At 38.4% G+C, this 22,820-nt stretch overlaps 1 protein-coding gene across 1 annotated transcript in view; it reads left to right on the forward strand.

Annotated features, from left to right (window-relative positions):
* Window positions 1-22,324, forward strand: part of LOC114318164 (uncharacterized) — a 61,796-nt gene extending 39,472 nt beyond the window's left edge. Inside the window, 10 exon segments of the mRNA XM_082903691.1 lie at window positions 8,685-8,757; window positions 8,760-8,905; window positions 9,070-9,191; window positions 9,444-9,504; window positions 9,755-9,895; window positions 14,094-14,166; window positions 14,169-14,194; window positions 14,554-14,581; window positions 14,584-14,781; window positions 22,022-22,324. Of these exon segments, the coding sequence (XP_082759817.1) occupies window positions 8,685-8,757; window positions 8,760-8,905; window positions 9,070-9,191; window positions 9,444-9,504; window positions 9,755-9,895; window positions 14,094-14,166; window positions 14,169-14,194; window positions 14,554-14,581; window positions 14,584-14,781; window positions 22,022-22,104 (951 nt within the window). The 3' untranslated portion in view covers window positions 22,105-22,324.
* The last annotated feature ends 496 nt before the right edge of the window (window positions 22,325-22,820 follow it).

Genomic DNA, 22,820 nt, shown 5'->3' on the forward strand with positions numbered 1-22,820 from the left:
TCTCTTGACTGTCACACGATTTTGGCCCCCCGATGTACTTATTTTCAAGCTTAGGTGCGAGAAAAGTGCAGTTTCGGACATAGTTTTCAAATCGGGAGTCCCGTGCTAGTTCCGTAAGTTTTCACCACTTACATTGGTCCCTCCCGAGGTGTTTGACGTGTTCCCCGGGCCTTCTCGTGACTATTGCACGATTTTGGCCCCCGACGGCTTATTTTCAAGCTTAAGTGTGAAAAAACTGTATTTTTGGATTTAGTTCTCACACCGAGAGTCCCGTGCTAGTTCTGTAAGTCTCCACAACTTACCTTGGCCCTTCTCGAGGTGTTTGGTGCTTTTTCCGGTCCTTCTCGTGACTGTTACACAGTTTTGGCCCCCCCGGGTGTCCTATTTCCAAGCTTAGGTTTGGAAAAAGTGCCTCTTTCCAACTTAGTTTTCAAACCGGGAGTCCCGTGCTATTTTCGTAAGTTTTCACAGCTCGCGTTGGTCACTCCCGTGGTGTTTGAGGTGTTTCCGGCCATTCTTGCGACTGTTACATGATTTTGGCCCCCCGATGGCCTACTTCTAAGCTTAAGTGTTAGAAAAGTGTATTTTCCGACCTAGTTTTCAAATCGGGAGTCCTGCGCCTGTTCGTTAAGTTTTCACAACTCAAATTGGTCCCTCCTGAGATGTTCGAGGGGTTTCCCGGGCCTTCTTGTGATTGTTACACGATTTCGGCCTGCCGAGGCCTATTCTCAAGCTTAAGTGTGAAAAAAGTAGCTTTTTCGACCTAGTTTTCAAACCGGAAGTCTCGCGCTAGTTCCGTAAGTTTTCATAGCTTGCATTGGTTTCTCCCGTGGTGTTGGAGGTGTTCCACGGGCCTTCTTGGGACTGTTATAGGATTTTGAGGGGCCCCTGATGGCTTATTTTCAAACTTAAGTGTTTAGGAAGTGCATTTTTTTACTTAGTTTTCGAATCGGGAGTCTTATGCGAGTTCCGTAAGTTTCCACAGCTCACGTTGGTCCCTCTCTAGGTGTTTAAGGTGTTCCCCGGACCTTCTCTTGACTGTCACACGATTTTGGCCCCCCGATAGACTATTTTCAAGCTTAGATACGAGAAAAGTGCCGTTTCGGACTTAGTTTTCAAACCGGGAGTCCTGTGCTAATTCCGTAAGATTTCACAACTTGCATTGGTCCCTCCTGGGGTGTTTGACGTGTTCCCCGGCCTTCTCGTGACTGTTACACGGTTTTGGCCACCGATGGCTTATTTTTGAGTTTAAGTGTGAAAAAAGTGCATTTTTTGATTTAGTTCTCAGACCGAGAGTCCCATGCTACTTCCTCAAGTCTCCGCAACTTACCTTGGACCCTCCCGAGATGTTTGGGGCATTTCCCGGTACTTCTCGTGACTGTTACACGGTTTTGCCCACCCCGGTGTCCTATTTCCAAGCTTAAGTGTGGAAAAAGTGTCTCTTTCTAACTTAGTTTTCAACCGGGAGTCCCGTGCTAGTTCCGTAAGTTTTCACAGCTGACGATGGTCACTCCCGAGGTGTTTGAGGTGTTCCCGGCCCTTCTTGCGACTGTTACATGATTTTTGCCCCCTAATGGCCTATTTCCAAGCTTTAAGTGTTAGAAAAGTGTATTTTCCGACCTAGTTTTCAAATCAGGAGTCCCACGCCTGTTCGTTAAGTTTTCACAACTCAAATTGGTCCCTCCTGAGATGTTCGAGGTGTTCCTCGGGCCTTCTCGTGATTGTTACACGATTTCGGCCCACCGAGGCCTATTCTCAAGCTTAAAGTGGGAATAAAGTAGCTTTTCCGACCTAGTTTTCAAACCGGAAGTCCCGCGTTAGTTCCGTAAGTTTCCACAACTTACATTGATTTCTCCCAAGGTGTTGGAGGTGTTCCACGGGTCTTCTCGGGACTGTTACAGGATTTTGGCGGCCCCCCGATGGCCTATTTTCAAACTTAAGTGTTAGGGAAGTGCATTTTTTGACTTAGTTTTCAAACTGGGAGTCCCATGCGAGTTTCGTAAGTTTCCACAACTCACGTTGGTCCCTCCCTAGGTGTTTGAGGTATTCCCCGGACCTTCTCTTGATTGTTACACAATTTTGGTGTTCCCGGCCCTTCTTGCGACTTTTACATGATTTTGACCCCCCCGATGGCCTACTTCCAAGCTTAAGTGTTAGAAAAGTGTATTTTCCGACCTAGTTTTCAAATCGGAAGTCCCGCGCCTGTTCATTAAGTTTTCACAACTCAAATTGGTCCCTCCTGAGATGTTCGAGGTGTTCCCCCGGCCTTCTCGTGATTGTTACACGATTTCGGCCTGCCGAGGCCTATTCTCAAGCTTAAGTGTGAAAAAAGTAGCTTTTCCGACCTAGTTTTCAAATCGGAAGTCCCGCGCTCGTTCCGTAAGTTTTCACAACTTGCATTGGTTTCTCCCGAGGGGTTAGAGGTGTTCCACGGGCCTTCTCGGGACTGTTACAGGATTTTGGGCGGCCCCCAATGGCCTATTTTCAAACTTAAGTGTTTAGGAAGTGCATTTTTTGACTTAGTTTTCAAACCGGGAGTCCCATGCGAGTTCCGTAAGTTTCCACAGCTCAACGTCCCTCCCTAGGTGTTTGAGGTGTTCCCCGGACCTTCTCTTGACTGTCACACAATTTTGGCTCCCCGATGGACTATTTTCAAGCTTAGGTGCGAGAAAAGTGCCGTTTCGGACTTAGTTTTCAAACCGGGTGTCCCGTGCTAGTTCCGTAAGTTTTCTAGTGGATCTTAGCGATGAACTGCCATCTTTTGTTCTAAAAAGCCCAATCTCAACTCTGATATCTCAAAACCCACCACGTGTTTTAGATGGGCTCTTGTCTTTAGCCTTAAAGCATCTAAAACTCAAAAGAAAAGGGGCTGAAGACAAGGACCTAGCTCTGCGGCACTCGAAGTGTTAAAGTATTGAAAGACCAAGCCTTCCTATTCAGAGTTCTTCCCAGAGCTTGTTTCTCCCTCCTAGTGCTAGTAGCATGAAGAAGTAAGCAACTCGGGAAAATCCAAGATTGAGAAAAGGAGAATTTCTAGAGAGAGAAGAGCAACCAAGCCGGAACGAGGTCTAGTGGATGTGGAAATTTCAAAGGCTATGGAAATCATTGATGTAGCGTCTTCCTTCCCTGATGAGTGTAAATTCAGTTTGCCTTGATTTTGATGAGAATGTATCTCAAGTTTCTAGTACTTGTCCGAATTTGGAATTAGGTGTTCATGCACGGGCTATGGTGGCTGGCCCTAAAAGCCTCATGAATCATGCTGATTTTGAGTTGGAATTGTCAGGGGTTGGGGCGACCCCTAACATTCCAGATGTTACAAGGGTTATGTATGACCCATCGTCCCTCAATAATTTTCTTTATGGAAACCAAAAATAAGCAATTAGTTCTAATGAGGATTCTCCGAAAAATCCACTTTCTAAATAAAAGCTATGTCGACCCTGTTGGGTTGTCAGGAGGTCTTGCTCTGTGATGGAAGGAAGAGGTGGACATGAATGTGAGCTTCAAGTCCCCAAATATTTTTAAATGCACACTATCCATGGGAATGACGGCTTCTAGTTGGCTTGCCACCTTTGTGTACACTCCTCCCCGCTTGGCTGATAGAAGAGCATTTTGGCAATATCTAAAAAAATTTGGCTTCTTAAAATGTGTATTCTTGGGTCCGTATGGGGGATTTAAATGAGGTGGGCTAGTCATGGGAGTCATGGGAGAAACAGGGTTCTGCAAGATATAATAATGCTAGAATGCAGCAGTTTCAAGACCTACTATCTGAGTGTGAGTTAATGGACCTTGAGTTTAAAAGTGCACCATATACATGGATTAACAACCAATTGAGTGTCAACAACGTGAGGGAAAGACTAGACAAAGCTTTGGCAATAGTAAGTTGGAGACCATTGTACCCCATGCGCAAGTGCATCATGAAGCAATGGTGGGGTCTGATCACTGCCCCTTCTTCTACACTGTCACATACCTCCCAAGAAGATACCACGCCTGTTCAAATTCAAATCCATGTGGACTACTAGCCTGGAATGCTTTGAAGCTCTGTTATCAGAATCTTACGATTTGATTCGCAATTTTTGCAAAATCGATACGAATCTATGGGTGAATCTATTTTGAAAGTGAATCTCTTGTGAATCGCATGATTCACAATCGATTCACGATTCGCATGATTCACAATCGATTTACGATTCGATTCACTTTTTACGATTCATACAATTTTTAAAATTGTTGTGTCTGACATATTTTCAATTTTTTCTCTCTCTATCTTTTTAGTAAAAATGACATAATACAACTTTTAATAGTGTTGAATAACCAACATATATACATGATTTGTTGTTATTTTAGTGATCATAGAGTTTTTAATAGGATCCAATTAGATTCAGTCAGACTCAACATATTTTTAACCTTTCTTCTCATTTTTTTTTCCTTTAAAAAATCATAATATATCTTCTAAAGATGTTTAAGATTAAAGTTACACTATGAATTATCTATTGCTATTTTATTAGATTGAATATTAAATGTGTGAGATAAGTTAGACATTTTAAAATGTTTTAGGCTTTAAAATAAAAGATTATAAATAATTCTTTCTTGTTATTTACTCATTGTTACTTACAAAAGTATGTGTGCTTATTGTCCAAATATCAATATTGTTGTTAATTATTATTACTTTGGAAATTGATAGTTTGTCTATTTGGTTATTATCTTTGTTAAGAATGGTTTATAAGAAATATCTATAAAAAAAAAAAAAGTAAGATGGTTATCTTACCTAGGAACCTTTGTTAACTTCTTACCTATTAGACTACACGATTATCATTCAAAATAACATTTTCATTGATTTAAGTTTAAATATTGCATATTCTTAATATATATTTAACATCTAAATGTGTAGATATATGTTTTTAAGTAATTTAGAAAAAGTGACCGAATCTTTACGATTCACAATTCGATTCGATTTGCAATTCGGTACGAGGCCATTTCGATCCATGATACGAATCTCGATTTGACAACTATGCTCTGAAGTGATCCAATCGTCCTGGCTATAGCTAACGTAGGGTCCCCAATGTATCGCTTCACAAAAAAGCTTAAGAAATGCAGAAGAGAGTAGTCCAGTTGGAGCAAGGAAAAATTTGGGGATAACTGAATAAAAATAGGTGTTTTGAAAAAAGCATTGCTGAAGATTCAAGCTCAACCATACACATATGATAACTTCGTTTAGATTCATAATATTCAAAGTGAGTTAGAAGTGGTGCTGGGAAGGGAAGAGATGTATCAACATCAGTGGTCTAGAGTCAATTGGCTGAGGTATGGAGACAAAAACACAACATTCTTTCATGCCACTGTCATCCAAAGGAGGCAAAGAAATCAGATGGTTAAGCTCAAGACTGAATTTGGGGAATGGTGTGATATGGATGAAGCCATAAACAACCAGCTATTCTCTTACTTCCAAAAGCTTTTTAAGGCTTCGGAAGCTAGAGACATGACAGAAGCTTTATCGGTTGTTGATTGTGAGGTTACTGAAGCCATGAATGCAGACCTTACCAAGCCTCTCACTGATGCTGAGATAAAATTGGCAGCCTTCCAATTGGGCCCCCTTAAAGCCCCATGTCCAGATAGCTTTTCAGGTATTTTCTACCAAAAGCATTGGGAAGTGGTTGGTCCAGAAGTTTGTTTAGCAGTCTGGAGTTTTTTCAATCAAGGGTTTGTGTCAAGAGAATGGAATCACACTAATCTTATCTTCATTCCAAAAGTGGCGGCTCCAGAGACACTTAACCATTATTGCCCTATTAGCTTTTGCAACTTCAATATGAAAATCATCACAAAGGTTTTGGCTAATAGGCACGAGAATTCTCAAACAGCTTGTCACACCTAATCTGTCAGCCTTTGTACCTGGCCGTTTGATTCAGGACAATATTCTGATAGCGCATGAAGCATCCCATTTCTTGAGAAATCAGAATCGGGGGGAGAGGTTGGATTTAGCCTTGAAATTGGACTTCAACAAGGCTTATGATCAAATCCAATGGGATTTTCTTTAAGTGGTTCTCAGTAAGTTGGGGTAATGGGTGAAGTGGGTGATGGAGTGTGTCATGACGGTAAGTTTCTCAATCTTTGCCAGTGGGGAGAAAAGAGCTGTTTTCACTCCTTGTGGACTTAGGCAAGGGGACCCTCTATCCCCTTACCTCTTTCTACTTGTGGCCGATGTCTTGTCCAAATTGATAGCTCGTGGTATTCATTCTAAGGCAAATCTTGGGACTAAAGATGAGAAGAACTTGTCCAATCTTATCTCATTTGTTTTTGGCCGATGTCCTATCCTCTTCTTCAAGGCTAACACTGTTGGATGTCAGAATATGCTCCATATTCTTCAAGTGTACAGCAGGGCTTCGGGCCAGCTTCTCAACCTGGACAAGTCTGAAATTGTCTTTTCGGCCAATGCTTCAGAGGTGCTTAAAGAGGGGATTTGTGGAACAATGGGTATCAACAGGGCCGGACCAAACATCAAATATCTGGGTTTACCTACGATGTGGGGGTGATCGAAAGCAGATGCTTACGGTTTTTTGATTGAAAGAATGGTTTCTAAGATGCAAGGGTGGGAAAACAACTTGCTCTCTCATGCCGGCAGAGAAGTTCTTATTTAAGCAGTGGTGCAAGCTATTCCGTCCTACGATATGGCTTGCTTCTATCTCCCCCAGAGCTTTTGCCACAAGTTGGATGTTGCTATTCAAAATTATTGGTGGAAAGGAGATCCGGGAAACAGAGCCAAGTGGGAATCTATGTGCTTACCAAAATTGGAAGGGGGTATGGGATTCCAGAATTTTTTCACAATTCAATCCAGCTTTGCTTGCAAAGCAAGGTTGAAGGTTAATTAAACACCCCAATTCTTATTGGGCAAGAATCTTTAAAGGGCTGTATTACCTGAATTCAGACTTCTTGCATGCGTCTAGAGGGGCCAGAACATCATGGGCATGGGCAAGTTTGTTGAAAGGCAGAGAACTATTGCTAAAAGGGTCTCAGTGGCAGATTCACAATGGAAACTCAGTAAGGTTTTGGGCTGATTGTTGGATTCCTACAACCAGCAAACTCAGTAAGGTTTTGGGATGATTGTTGGATTCCTACCACCAGTAATTTCAAGATATCTTCCAATAAACCCTCTGATTGTGATATTTTTCTGGTTTCAGATGTTATAGACCAAGTCCACAACCAATGAAAGTTGGAATCAATTCAATCCATCATTTCTGCAACTGATCTAGAGGCCATTAAATCCGTTCAATTATCCTTTGAAGGTTGTGACGATGCTTGTTTTGGCATCCAAACAAATCCAGAGTTTATACAGTGAAATCAGGGTACCAGTTGGCCAAAGTTTTATCATCTAGTCCTCCCCCTGACCAACCTTCTTCCTCCTTTCTCCTCCCCCCTAATTTCTGGAAACACATTTGGACTCTTCAGGTACCACCAAAAATCCTCCATTTTTGGTGGAGATTTTGCAAGAACTTGCTAGCAACTAAGGTAAACCTATCTAAATGTAGATGTACTGCATCTAACATGTGCCCTGTGTGTCTGAAAGAAGAAGAATCAGTAGAACACTTATTGTTTGATTGTGGTTGGACAAAGGCGGTGTGGTTTGGGAGCATGTTAAAATTGGACCAAATTGAAAATTTTGAGAGTGAAATTAACATAATTAAAACTTAAAGGACCAAAGTAACAAGAAATGAATGCTTTAATCACCAAAAATGTCTTTTATCCTAAATCTAATATAAAAATTGAAATGCTATACAAATATAGATCCAACAGGTATTGAGACACAAGTGGAATTATCTATTATACTTCAATTTTATATATAAAATATACATTTCATTTGATGTGATTTTTATTTTTTTATTTTTTCAGTAATGCCTTTTAATTGTCCTATGTAATGACTATTTAAAACAATTAAATTTTTTCATCATTCATCACATTGCTCTCAATCATTAAACCATCTAATAGTGTAAAAACAAAATTGCACCCATCACAAGTAAGTACATGTATCCCAATACTCATAATTTTTTTTCTCAAATTGCCAAAAGATAGATTGTTGAAGATGCCCATTTTATTTCTGACAGTTGCACGATCAATTGCTTCCAACATTAATGGTGTTATCACCTAGAGTCGAGACTTCCCAAGTAGTGGAACATCAAAACAAACAAAAAAAATCAATCAAAGAGAAAGTAGGAGTAGTTACCATAAATCTTGATTGTCACGGATTTAGATGGCGCAGGCATGATAATCTTTGAGGAATTCATTCACTATGATGGATTTGTAGACAACAGTATATGAAGTAGTCTGACATGAAACAAAATTGGTAATGGACTATCAATGTTCCAAACGCAATGATAAATGTTCTGGTTATAAATGATTTGGTTATTTGAATTTTCCTTTTGTTCCAAGCGTTAGGAGGGGCAATTGAGAAAAGACACAATCATTCGAATCGACATATGGAAAATTGGTTATGTAATTCTTTTTCCTTATTATGGGCATTTGTGGAATATGAAAATGTAGAAAACACTCAGATTCCTTCCACTTTTTAAAGTAGTAGATATATATATCTATATCAGATATGTTGTAGATTGTGATTAAGTGGCATTTTTAGCTATAACATATTTAATGGATAACAAAATCCTTTTTCAAGTTCACTGAAAATTAGTGGTTGTCTGCAGCCTATATGGAATGCAATAATAGACTTTGATCCTCAAATTTTTATCTGGCTGGGTGACAACATCTATGGGGACATTGGCGCCCTTTGAAGTTATTTGGAAAGGAAAGGACGATTGGGCCGTGGAAGAATGTTCCAAGATTCATTCCTTCCTCTGAGCATGAAATGCAGGCCAGATATGATAAGGCTAAGAGCAATGATGGATACAGTCGTCTTCGAGAGAATGTGAATCACTCAAACTTATGCTTTACTATATTATTATACCTGCCAATTTTTTGAATGATACCTTTATGGAGAGTCTGGTAAGCATTTATTGATTGTAGCAATCGTACATTCTCTTCACAGTTTTAGTTAAAATCTCCTGACCTAGTTATGTATGAAGGATGTAGGTAATTGGCACATGGGATGACCATGACTATGGATTAAATGATGCAGGAAAAGAATTTGATCGGAAAATTACCAACCAAAGGCTTATGCTGGATTTCTTGGATGAACCTCAAGATAGCCCACGGTGAGGGAAAAATCACAATTCAGAGTTATTGCTGTCTATGCTTTTATATTTTTAATGTTTTATTTTTTATAAACAATCTGCTTAAGGGTATTGCATATTATTTTCAAATTATGCAAGTTTGTAAGCAGGGAGAAACTAATTTTCTTGACCTGCTAACACTAACGGTTGCCGTGCAAAAAGAAGTAGCAAGAGTTGATTTCTTTGCATGGGTGCAGTGCAGCTGCTGAATTTCTCTCATGTCTGTTGTTGCAGGCGCAAGCAGGCTGGTGTTTATGCATCCTACACATTTGGCCCTGCAGGAAGACAAGTCAAGGTTGAATCTGAATAATTTTCAGCAACTTTTGCTGTTACTTCTTCTCATTTGAAGTTGAATTGTTCTAGAGATGCATCCTGTTCATTATAATTGTTGATATGTTTTGTATCCTAATTATAATCAGTGCGTTGCTCTTGGAAAATCCATTTTTGTGTTCCGTGCCCACCTCAATTAGAAAACTGCAGTATGTGCATATAGGTGAGACCTAAAGGCATACCTTGTTCTAATTATGGGTTATAAACTTCTTCAGGTTACTCTCCTGGATACCAGATACCACAGAGACCCTTTGTTTAGTGATGGAAATATTTTGGGGAATTCGCAATGGACATGGGTAGAGAAAGAGTTGAATGGTCCTGCATCAGCCATCACTATTATTGGATCTTCTATTCAGGTATGTAAAATGTTTTGTCCCTAGTTGTTACAAAAGTATTAGGTTACTCTCCAAGGGCTAGAAGACATGCATTTATCACTGTAAAGTCTATTAATTGCTTTAAGGTGTACCTTGGCATATGTAATTAATGTGCATTAGCTTGATCTTACATATATTTATTTTGGCATTTAATGTTATGGCAAATTTATGACTAATTTTTTTGTAGCATTCATGCAGTCCGCTGTTTTGATTTGGATTGAACTTTTCTGTAAGAATTGTATCCATAATAACTTCATTCCCCATCAAGTTTAATGCCTTCTCCCTGTTACACGTTATTGGGTAGAACTCACCCCAAAGCTCTTAAGGTGAGAGTGCCCTCACGCTTATATGCTTAATATTATTTTAGTATTCAGGCGATGTGGGGCTTCACTTCACACCCTCCATCATGTCTAGTGTGCTCACTCGACAGCACATGCAGCGTGCAGGCCAGGGACATGCACTCTACCCATCCCTGAATATTTCGGCTCTGATACCATGTTACATGGTCTTGGGTAGAACGCACCCCAAAAGCTAGCTCTAAGCTCTTAAGATGAGGGTGGCCTCATGCTTATATGCTTAATATTAGGGACTTCGCTTCACACTCCCAACTAATTTCATCATAGCCGGGCCCTTTCCACTTAACCATAAATTCCTTGAATATCCTCATTGTAGAGGTGGTCATTAGATCGGCTAAGATTGCTTCCACACTACTATTTTGTGCTTTGGGCATGACAGTCTCCCATGTTGACACATTGCATGAGGGGTTTTCCATGTTGGGGTGATGGGGTATGTGAAAGGCTAGATGCTTTGTATTCAAGTGGCAACCCTATTGGTGCCTGTCACGGTCCTGTAACCCAAGTCCATGAACTGGAAATAAGGAATGATATAGGTTAAGAGAATGGCTTAAGATGACCCAATAGAAGGACAATAAGGTCAAAGAGGCTATCCAAGTACAAAGGTTGGTCCCAAACAGGAGTGAATAGGCTATCCAATTAAAAATTTCAATTTTATGTTCAATTTAATCAATTTAACCAATTAACACATGAATAATCAATCACACATGAACACAAGATTTAACGTGAAAAACCCAAAAGGGTAAAAAACCATGGTCCCAACACTCATTGAAATTCACTAGAAGATCCAAGAATATAAAGACAAAGTCGAGAGGACTTACAACCTTCACTTAGGTTTACCTAACACAATGACTTGTAATAACTCTATGAGCAGAGTCTGACCCAATCAGGCTTCTTGATCTTCAAGACACCACAAAGCTTTAGCTCCGATTGCCCAACCAGCCTTGAGTGTAGAATGAACAATGCAAAGATATGCAAAGGTTTTGAGGGTTTTTGACAAATTATCTCAAAAAAATTTCTCTCATAAATATAGGAATTGAAGTTCAGAATTATTCTAGAGATCTCACAAGTTTTGGCTATGTGTAAAATATTTGAGATACTGTAAAACAAATTATGGAGGCATTTATATCGAAAAACAGTTATTCAAAACCAATTCAGGATAGGTTTTTGTATTCCTTTTAGAACCAATTTAGGATAGGTTTTTATATACTTGTAAAACTCTTTTTGTGAAAAACTTTTTCCAATGCAACTGAAACATATGTGCAAACCTTACCTGATTGAGTAATGGAGCAAAGCTTGATTCCTTGTGTGATAGGATAGATGAGTACGAGACTTTTACGAAAATATCCTCACACTTAACACTCCAAAACAATTAAATTTGTCACCAAAAATAGCCAACCAAACATATTCTGTTACACAAATATTGTGCATTGTTGTGGCTTCTTGTTGCTTACTTTACTTAGCTAGTTGATTGTTATATTGTGGCACATCTCCAACTTGTCGCTCACCTACTAACTTCTTGTGTTTGCTTGCCTTTGTAAACACCCTTGTGCGAGCTTGGCGGGATAGTTAAAGAGAGTAAACTAGCACCACACACGTCTGCAGCCCTTTGGCAAGGCTTTCGCTTGGCTGGCGTGTAACACTAGGCTAGGGTGATAATTAGAAAAGAGTTTATAATTTCACCAATATGAGTTATATCAGTTAGATTGATCACATATGATTGAGTTGGGGGTTCGACAATTTTTTATATCCTATTGGCTTGTTCAGGACATTATATGAAGGAATTATGAGAGTTAATAGGACCTTACCTTAATTAAAGGTTTAATTGTGATAAAGTTTATTTCTTGTAGGACAAGACAGACTAATTTTATGGAACAATTTTATCTAGTTGTATAAATAAGAGTCTTCATAAGAGCTAGCACTCCTACACTCGTAAACTTGTGAAGTTTGAGAGTACCTTTGTATTCAAGTTTTGCTTTGTGTGGATACTTTTAGAGGCTAGACAATTGAATGGTTTTGGATTCGAGTGGACTTCAAGGATCAAGCGTGGAATTGGATTTTGTGCTTGAGGTATTTATTCTAACTATCTCTATGGATGGTTGAGTTTGAGTGTTGTATACATCACAAACATGATCATGGGTTTTAAGAATCGAAAGAATTTTTTTAAAATTTCGCCATGCATATGCTTCCTTTCACTCTTGATGTGGCTTGCTTCAGCTCGTCAAAGGCTTTGTGGCACTCGTCCATCCAAGCCCAACCCTTATTCTTTTTAAGAAATATGTCAAGTGGGTGGAATCCTTGAGTGGCCCTCCATGGACCATTGATAGCAGTTGGTCAACCCCAAGAGCAATCTCAATTTTAAAACACTAATTGGTGGCTGCCATTCTTGATTGCTTCAATTTTGTCCTATTCCATCCAATCTGAATACTCTCATGCTCAACTATATGCCCTCAGATAGTTGTACAGAAAAGAAGGTGACTTCTTTTCTTTGGTGACCAAAAAGAGTTTGGAATAGGCATTTTAAATTTCACAACAGCATTTGATCTGATATTAACCAATGCTTTCTTTAGAAGAGAGAGAGACACTTGTAACTGGTTCAATAAGAGTCAAATAAATTTTTTAGTAAGAAAAAAGGACCGCCAAACTTGTCAAGGTTGTTCCCAGAGAGACTTCGATTACAAAATAGACTAACAATACTAGATATATACATTACAGGGTGATATCGAACTAGAAAGACCCTGTTTGGTGCAACTTATGGGGCTGCTTATTGCCTTTTTTTTATTTTATTTTATTTTGGAGTGCAACTTATGTGCACAGCTTATGAGGCATAAATAGCATAAAAAGCTTAAATAAGCTGATTATTGAGAAGAAGGGGAAGGGGTGCTTTTAGGTTATGATTATGATTATCAACTTTTAACTTGCAAGAAGCTGCACCAAACAGACTCTAAAACCCACGAACTGTTGGTGGAATCCAAAAGGTGAGAAATTAGAAATGTTTGGATAAAATATTTAAAAAATGTGGAATTTAAAATATGATACTAATAACATATGGAATACAATAATGGAATGCATTATGAAATATTGAAAGAGTTGTCAGGGACAAAGAGTTATGATCCTGCGAGGATGAGCTAACTCATTAAAGGAATCCCTTCTTGTTGTTGGCTGCTTGTCTCCTAAATAGCTGCAACATGATTAAACCAGTTAACAAAAATTGGATTAGTTGGGTTGACCCAAAACAGGTTAAATTTTGGTCGGTTGGTTGGAATTTGGGCCATATAATCTTGTTTCAATCTGGTATGGAACATTCTGTATGGAGCAGGCTGGAAGCAGGATATTTCATTTGGTTTTAATATGGTGTGCAATATGCTTGGATCTAATGACTCATTAGATCCAAGCATATTAATGAGAATACTGATAATTATTTGTCTTGCATTTATTTGTTAGTGTTGAAGCTCTAGCTAAGTACATGACAAGAACCTTAGCTTTGGTTTCTAGCCTAAATTTTTTTGATCCTCCCTGTTAATGCCCTTTTTCATAATGAATTAATAGCATTACTTGCAGCCAAGTTGGCAGCTTTTATGAGTCCTACCAGTACTCATTGCATGTTTTTCTTTTAATGTTTGCCCAAAGGATGGATTGGTCAGTACGTGGCAAACAAACTCTAATTGCAATCATGTGGTAATTTTAAGTGATGAGTAGACATGTCTCATGATGCCAATTTTATATTCATAAGCTTTGTAGTTTTCTGCTTCATTTATTGCTTGAAATTTTGCAGCTTTTTCAGTCAATTTTATTTGCACAATGTGCACATCTATTTCTTCTTTCAGGTTATATCAAATCTCTCTGCAATAACTGGCCCTTTGTTTTATATGGAGTCATGGGGACGTTTCCCAAAGGAGAGGATTTTAAGTTGATTGATGATAGTAAGGTGAATTATCTTCTGCTTATTCTGTAACTTAAATGGACTACTTCAAGTTTAATTTATTTGAACTGAACCGCTTTCACTCATGATCTACTTGCCATATGTTTTTCACACTAGCACTGGGACTCTAGGGAAGATTAAGAAGAAGTACGCCCAGTTTAGTCCCATTTGATGGGGTCTGGGAGGAGTAGATTGGGTACAGACCTACCCTTTGGCATAATCTGCACAAAGTGGCTGCCCAATTTATATTTTCTTCTTTTCTTTTCTTCATTCTGCTCCAAAATAGGATATAAGCTACCTGCTATGCTATACATTTGAATCGCTTTAGTCCAATAACTCATGTGCATTTTTCTTTTCTTGCATAGAGGGATGGAGTCTTCTTCATAAGCGGAGATGTCATTTTGGAGAAATTACACGATATGACTGTGCTAGTGGATATCCCTTGTATGACATAACCTCAAGTGGGCTTACCCAAGCTGTCAAGAAAGCAGTCCTGCCACTGTTACATTTCCTAGTGAGGTTCCTGGCGTGGTTGACACCAAGTACCTTGAGAGTTATGGACAAAAGCTGTAGATCCAGCTCATGCACATATGGTATGCTTTTCCCCACAATTTTTTCAACTTGGACCTTCAAATTTTGACCTTCTAAAATGTAAACATATTTTAAGGCAACCAAATTTTGGAGCGATAGAGATAAATTGGGATGCTACTCCAGTGAGTTTGAAAATTGAAGTTGGGGATGCAAATGGATTCCCAGTTATGAGCGTGAATACCACATTACTAGAACTCCAAGCGAGAAACTCTAAAATCACCGTGGAAGCAGGAGAATATCAGAAATATTGCTCTCTTGAAGTTAATCTACCTTGGATTGTCAGATATCGCTTGGTTATTTTCTTCTTTTGTGCTTTAGCTGGTATGCGATCTTGAGTTTGCAGCATTTTTCAATATCTATAATTGCGTTCTGTTTGATATGATGGCTTGCTGAGATTTATTTGCTCTATATGAAATTTTGGTTGTCCTACAAACCGAGAAAAACTGAGTTTGGACTAACAGACTAATAGCCCAAAACAAAGTCTAAGTGTCCCATGATCATCAAGAAGCCTTTTTGGTCCAAAGAGAAGTGTCCATGGTAGTGTTTAGTAGTTAAGGGTATTATGCTAATTTCAATAATTGTTGGACATGGGTTGTAGGGGTCGCCCATGGTTTTATTTTGGATCAAGTTATTAAATGGGTCATTATATATAGGTTTTATTATATCTAGAATAATCGTAGTGGTCAAAAAGGTCCAAGTTTCTTATTTTGAAGTTGGAGTAGAATTAGAAGTTATCAAAGTTTTCAATTGTAAATTATAATTGAAATGGAATTGGATGTCATAGTCATAGGAATATTTGTACCTAGTTTCCAAATTTGAGTCAATAGTCTTTATAGAAGTAGGAAAGTCTTTAGCCTATAAAAGTATGTGTAATCTCAATGATTCAATAGAAGAGTTGATATTATGAAAATCTGAGATTGTGTTTGTATGTGATTGGCCTAATCATTGCAAGGGTGAAGCTACTCTTTCTCTCTTCTTCTTCTACTTCTTCTCTGTCTTCTTCTTTACGTACATACGCAAGTTATTATTCTTGGGTTACTATTCACAGCTCTAAAAAAGTGCACTTTTTAGCCTCTAAACCACATTCAATTATCCTCAAATCAACCTTAATTCCTTCTCCTACATATTAGCTTTCAATTTAACCATCAAAACCCTAAATTACATATTGTTTGGGTTCTTAAATTGCCTTTGTTTAAAAAATCTAGCAAGCTATCCTACAGCACCATGATTACTCCTCAATTTGTCAAAATAACCCACAATCGTCTTTCTTCTTCTTCCTCTTCTTCTTCTTCTTCTTCTCTCTCTCTCTCTCTCTCTCTCTCTCTCTCACAATTTTACCCCTTGATGTAGTCACCTCGCCACCTATTGATTGGGGAGGAGGATGAGTAAGCAAAGGTGGAAGGTGAATGGGGTATTGAAAGTGTTGGTGGTAGCGTGTTCAACATCAATAGGGTGGCTCAGGTAGGTGATTGATGCTATCATGTCTATGGAATAGGGCTATTCACGGGTTGGATTGGCTCGGTTTTTTGGGCGACCGCCAACTGAACCGATAGCATCGGTTTGAAGAACAAAGCAACCAAACTTGTCTGGTGTGACCATTGCTTCGAAACCGGCGTCTTCGGGTTGTAGAAATACCGGTCGGGCTTCAGTGCAACTCCAGCATCTTCCTCAATTCAACAGCATCGTAGGAAAAGGAGGAGGGGAGTGAGAGTTCTTGGGAAGAAGATCAAAGAGGGTAGAGTAGAGGGAAGGAAATGAGGTTTCAAGTGAGGATGATAAAAAATGGAGGGAGGAGACGGTTTAGGGAGGGGGCGATCAGAGGAGATAAAGGGTTGAGGGGGAGATAGAGGAGAAAGTCAGATACAGAAAATGTACAACCATTTCCGTTGCTGCGATATCTCTACCGCAAGCTCAACCAACCACCACCATCTTTTACAAAATATCTATATATTTTTTTTCCGTATAGAATATACACATAAAGGAGAGATGAGAGAGAGAGTTTCGCTCTTGACTGAAGTAGTGAGAGAGAGAGAGAGAGAGAGAGAGAGCTAATGATAAGAGTGAGAGGAGAGGAAAAGTCGGAAGGAAATAATTAGAGAGAGAGAGAGAGAGAGAGAGTAACGTAAATAATGAGAGAGATGAAAAAGAGGAGTTATTGATAAGAGAAAAAAGAGAGGAAAATCTAACAGAAATAAGAGAAGAGAGAGAGAGATAGGAGATGAAAGGACTCTTGAATGATGGAATGGAGGAATGCTGCTGTATGTTGAAACTTTCTAATCGAAAGAGATGCATTAAATGTGAGAAGAGACATGACCTTGGAAACTTTCAAAGCTATTCAATTTTGTTAATTAAAACATCTTCTCGAGTCGGTAGGGTTTTAATCGGATTAAAGGTTTTAAATCCAATGCCCGAACTGAGACTTGATTTCCTGACTGATTAACACCACTTTCTGACCAAAGCAGGCATTGAAATTGACCGCAGCGTGACGGGTCGGTCTGGGTTGGTCACTTTTATGAACAGCCCAACTATGGAAATGTAGGCAAATTTGGTCTCTGTAGTAGTATATATCTATGTATATATATATATATATATCAATTGCTAGTTGCTATTGGTCTCATTCTTCGGTATACTGTATACAACAACTATATAGTGTACGCAACTATATAGAGGGGAAGAAAGTATAAATATAAGTGTAAACCAAATGTGGTTTATTTTGCTTATGTGTCATCAATTCTTAGTATTTTTTTTTTTAACTTTTAGGGCATGTTTGATTGGGTGGATTAGAGGATGGGATTGGGATTATTAATCCGTGGGCCCAATTATCCTATGTTTGTTTTAACATTTTGGTTTAGGATTATTAATCCAATGGATAATTAATCCAACAAATTTGTAGGATTATTAGTAATGGGGTAGGGGTGGGATTATTTATCCAATGGATATTAATCCAATTGGATAGTGAATACCACACTAATTTAATAGGATTATTAATACTTCACTATTAGTCTTGTGAATCAAACATGACCTTAGTTCACAATTTTTAAGTGACACGTGTCATGGGTAAAATGGATATTTAAACAATTATTACATGATGTCATCCAAACCATTATTCTTACAAACGACAAACGAAGGGGTGGGGGAAGTTGTATATGATTCCTAAAATAGAAAAGAGATCTCTACCATTTCCAAAACCACATGGGGCGCATTGTATTAATGAAAATCTTAAGGGAGGTTAGTCTAATCTACTTTTTTTTCGTCCCCCTCATGTCTATGGATTATTTGCGTACTCATCTTTTGTTTACGAATTTCTATATTGTTGCCCCCTAAGTAGCACATAGATAGAGACCCACGACCAAGGTTCTGAAAAGCGGTTGCGGTCGCTGTAACGGTGGCGGTGGCGCGGTTGCGGTTGCGGGGTGTACAGGCCGTAGCATAACAGTTGTGGTAACCAAAATCGTGAATTTTTTTATTTTTCGCACAATTTGAAAAAAACTTACAAATACGCATATTTTTTTTCTATGATTAAAATAAATATTGATCAATTTTTATATGATCCAATATATTTCATATTTTTAAATCACTATAAATTGAGTTTTTTACATTTTATTTTAATAATTAATGACTTTATATTATACAAAAAATCAATCACTAACTATTATATATAAGATAACCAATGACAAAAGTAAGAAAATAAATAAGAGCCTAAATATATATATATACATATTTTAACCAAGCCAAATAGATAATGACCACAATTATTATTATTATTATTAAACAATATATAGATAGACACACAAACAAAATGGTTGAGTGATAGCAGCTGAATAGAATAGCATAGGTCTTACAGCTTCAACTAATCAATAATATGTTCATCTTCCCTCTTCTCTCTTTATCTCTTGCTCCTTCATCTTCCCTCTTCTCTCTATCCCTCTTACCCCATTTTCAGCCTTTTTTTTTGTGTTTTTTCGAAAGAAGCAGTCCAAAACCGTTATGTAACGGTGCGTAACAGGTCGTTACGGTTGTTACGGCACCGTTATGACCGCTACGGTAGCCGCTACGGCCGACACACCTGTGAATCTCAATCACACTGCAAAAGCGGCCGTAACAGGTGGCCGTAACCACCACAACCGTCACTAACGGCGTTACGTAACGGTTGCAGCCGCTTTTTAAAACGTTGCCCACGACATGACATTGACATTTTGACACATCAATTATAAAAAAATACAGGACATGAGGGGTTCTTGGAACTTTACCTAGATTCTTGGAGAGAAATGTAGAGACTTGTAAATAATTCTACACTTGTAGATAATTGTCTTGTACATTCTAGAATGGTCAATTTGAGGATTTAATTGAAGTATTTGATTGCTCTCTATTCTTAAGATCTAGATTATTCATTTTAAGCTTGTAAAGAGCGCCGGGGGGGGGGGGGGGGGGGGGGTGGTGGTGGGGGCTCATTTGCCCAAGCCACCTAACTTCCAGGGAATACAAGCTCTCTTGGAATCTTCTTCAAAATTCTCTCTAGTGAAAGTTCTTCCTCAAACTCTCTTGGTGTGTTAGCTTCTCTTAAGCTCCCTTCCAAAGTTAGGATAACTTAAGTGCATGCAAGCAGGTGACAAGCATCTAAGGCCGCACTGTAGGCTCGAATATTAAGGTTTTGACAGTCGGTACCCATTTAAATAAGTACCACCTCCTCGACCACACCTTCACTACTACCATCTCCATCTCCACTTCCACTGCCACTGCCACTACCACCACCTCCACCTTTACCTGTATTTTCACCATCACCACTTCCACAACTCCACCACTATCACTCCACCACCCTACCACCATCACCACCACCCCCACCCCCACCACCCTACCACCATCACCATCACCCCCACCACCCCCACCACCACCACCATCTATTGGGAAAAAAAATCAGTGAAGCAAACAAGATGGTTAGGTTCATTTGTCCAACTCAGCTAATTCAACACTCAACCTGCTTAAACCGTTTATTACACGGATGTGTAGGCCTGTGCAAAATACCGCCCAATTCACACCAAGCCGCCCACTAACTGCCTGTTAGTTTGAACCGTAGTTTGAAATTTATAATTCGCCTTCAAAACCGCTCCACTCTGCCATAGTTAATACATATATTTTTTTTTTTACCTCTAATGAAATATCAAAGTAAAAATAAATGTGAGAGAGATTAATATGTGAAATTTGTTGTAAATTCGAGTTACACATATGAAAAATATTATGTAAAATTAGTTAGTGTTATATATATAAAAAAATATTATACAAATTAGTGTTAAATATTATGCAAATGCTTGATAATTGTTTAAGATTATTCTTTAACCAACTAGCAAATTGAAACAACTCAAACCGTCCAAATCGCAGTTTGGTTATTTGCCAATCCGCCATTCATGGGTTGGTTTATAATTTTACCCACAAACCACACCGAACTGCACTGTGCACACCCCTATGTATGGGTTTAGATGGAGTGTTTTTAAATGCATAACCTGTTTTGACTCGTCAAAAACCCACCCAAACCCATCTGTTTGCCACCTCTAGACTAATAGCATAGTTATGGCATTTATGAAAAATTGTGTAGTGTGTATAAATTTCTTTTCGAGTGTCTTTAAATGCACCCCACTCTAAAATTTGAATTTTGTTTTTTTTCTCTTTGAACACTCCAATTAATCCCAACCCTACCACCAACCACCTTCGTTGTTGGGCTTCCCTTCCCCCTTCCCTTCTCTCCTTCCTACTGTCCACCATCCCTTCTTTTCTTTCCTCGTCAACCGCCCCCTCTTACCTTCCCCACTAAACCCTCCCCTTCCCTTCCCTTCCCTTCCCAACGTCCCCTGCTCCCTTTCCTTCCTTGCCTTATGCCCCCCACCTCTCACCTTTCTCCTTTTCAAACCCTAACTCTAACCCACCACCCTGTTGAGAGAGAGAGAGAGTCACAGATGGGTCAAGGGAAGAAGAATGGGGTGGCAAGGGATTGTAGTAGAAGAAGAAGAAGAAAGGGGAGGAGGTGGCGGCAATTGAAACGGGGGTGCTAGCGGAGTTGAGAGCCTGGGAAGCATTGGTCGGAGCTAGGGAGGGCTGGCTGTAGCTAGGGTTTGTGTTTGTTCCTTTTGGTAATTTGATTTAGAGGTAAATGGTATTATTTATTTATTTATTTATTTATTTATTTATTTAGTTTTTGAAAAATAGGGTCTCCAACAATTTTTTTTGCATTTACAGACTCCTTTATTTTCTATTCTTGGGAGATGATGCTTAGTATGCTTTGACTTAGTATTTGCTCATTTTTTATTTTCTATATTAATGCACACTATCTTGTTGTTTGGACATTTTATAAGTTGACATCTTTTGTGTAAATTTTGTGTGGTCTTGTCTTGTTGAAGTCAAGTACTTTTAGATTGCTTAATTCAATGGTAAATAAATAAAAATAATAAAATGATATGCCGAATAGTGGGGAAAAAGGATAAGAAAGACAATTTTATGGTATTGTGAAGATCTTGGCATTCCTTATTTTTGAAGTACAAGATATTCATTAAATAAAATAAGGGATCATGCACTTGAGAAGAGAAAAAGGTACCATATTATACTCGATTTATGTATGACATGGTCACAGGAGGGATTCTGGGGTTATTACAACCTGGGAAAGGGTAAAAACTTGTGAAGTTAAAGGTTTTGTGTTTAATAGAAACATGATGCATGTGGCAGCGAATGTGGTATCTCAGAGTTGAGATTGATTACACAAAAAGAATCTGGACACCCCAGTGCCAAAAGAAAAAAAGAAGAAGAAGAGATTATACAAAAAGAATGAAAACCTAAATTTATATTTGTAACAATGCCAAAGCACAGGGTTACCAACTCAAAATCCCTATGTTTTGTTATAGTTGTTTAGCAATTTCTTAAGTTAAGCAATTAACATCTTCTGAGAAAAGTAAACTTGCTTCAAGTCATCGTCTTCTTCTTTCCTTTTTTCCCATTTGACTTGTGAAGAATGGCTCTGCTCTTATCTTGTGTGCATAAGATCATTTCAAAATAATGAGGCTAAGTGGACACTGTATAGCCTTCTTGCTTTATGACTGATAAAAGACATAGCCTTCTTATCAGCTCAACGAGATGTTTTTAACTGGATGAAGAGGAACATTAACAATCAGCAAGACCCTGCATCATATTTTTGTGTATTTGCTACTTCCTTTTTATGTTTATGTTCCTTATTATGCTGTTTCCAATCCAATGTGGCAGTGTTGCTGCTTGCGCTGATATTTTTCATCTATACGGTTACATCAGTCTGCATGCAATGTCTCCACAAATGCAAGCTTGATTGACCAAGTGAGTTATCTTGATTTTACAACTTAGTGTACATAATTTAATCATTGTGGAATCAATTAACAACTAGAGATGTTACTGGTTACTAAGGTCTTGTAAATTTTGTTTTATTGGATATATATATATATATTTTTAAATTGCGGTAGCAGTATCAGAGTTCTAGATTATGTATGTCACCTTGTTCATACAAGCTATAAGAATAAATGTTCGTTTTCTTAACTTTTTCCTTCTGGAAGACGACTAGACAAGCTAGATTGCAATCCAGGATCTTAATAACATATTATGAGCAACTGCAACAAATTTTGAGTTTTGTACAGGCAATACATATATACTTCCAATGGATTCTGAACACGTTTGGAGAATTGATTTAAATAATGACCAAGTTTAGTGAGAAATTACAAATGTTCTCATGCCCGTTTGATGCTCATGTATCTGGTCTCTGTATTGACACTTGACAAAATGGTTATCCAAATAAAATGTAAGGAGCAAACCAAATCAAAACCAAGTATTGTGTTCCATTTAATTGGATTTAGCTACATGAATCTTTTTTTGCCATTCTTCTATTTCAATGGCAATATGAATCTTTTTTTTGCCATTCTTCTAATTCAATGGTAATATGCTCAGTTAGATTTAGTAAGTTCATGCCTTTTTATACAACTTTGCATGCCAGTTTAAGTCTTTTCTCTCTTATCATTTTCCTTTATAGTGATCATAT

Source organism: Camellia sinensis, chromosome 13 (assembly GCF_055761805.1).
Source record: "Camellia sinensis isolate YWXY chromosome 13, ASM5576180v1, whole genome shotgun sequence".
NCBI lineage: Eukaryota > Viridiplantae > Streptophyta > Magnoliopsida > Ericales > Theaceae > Camellia > Camellia sinensis.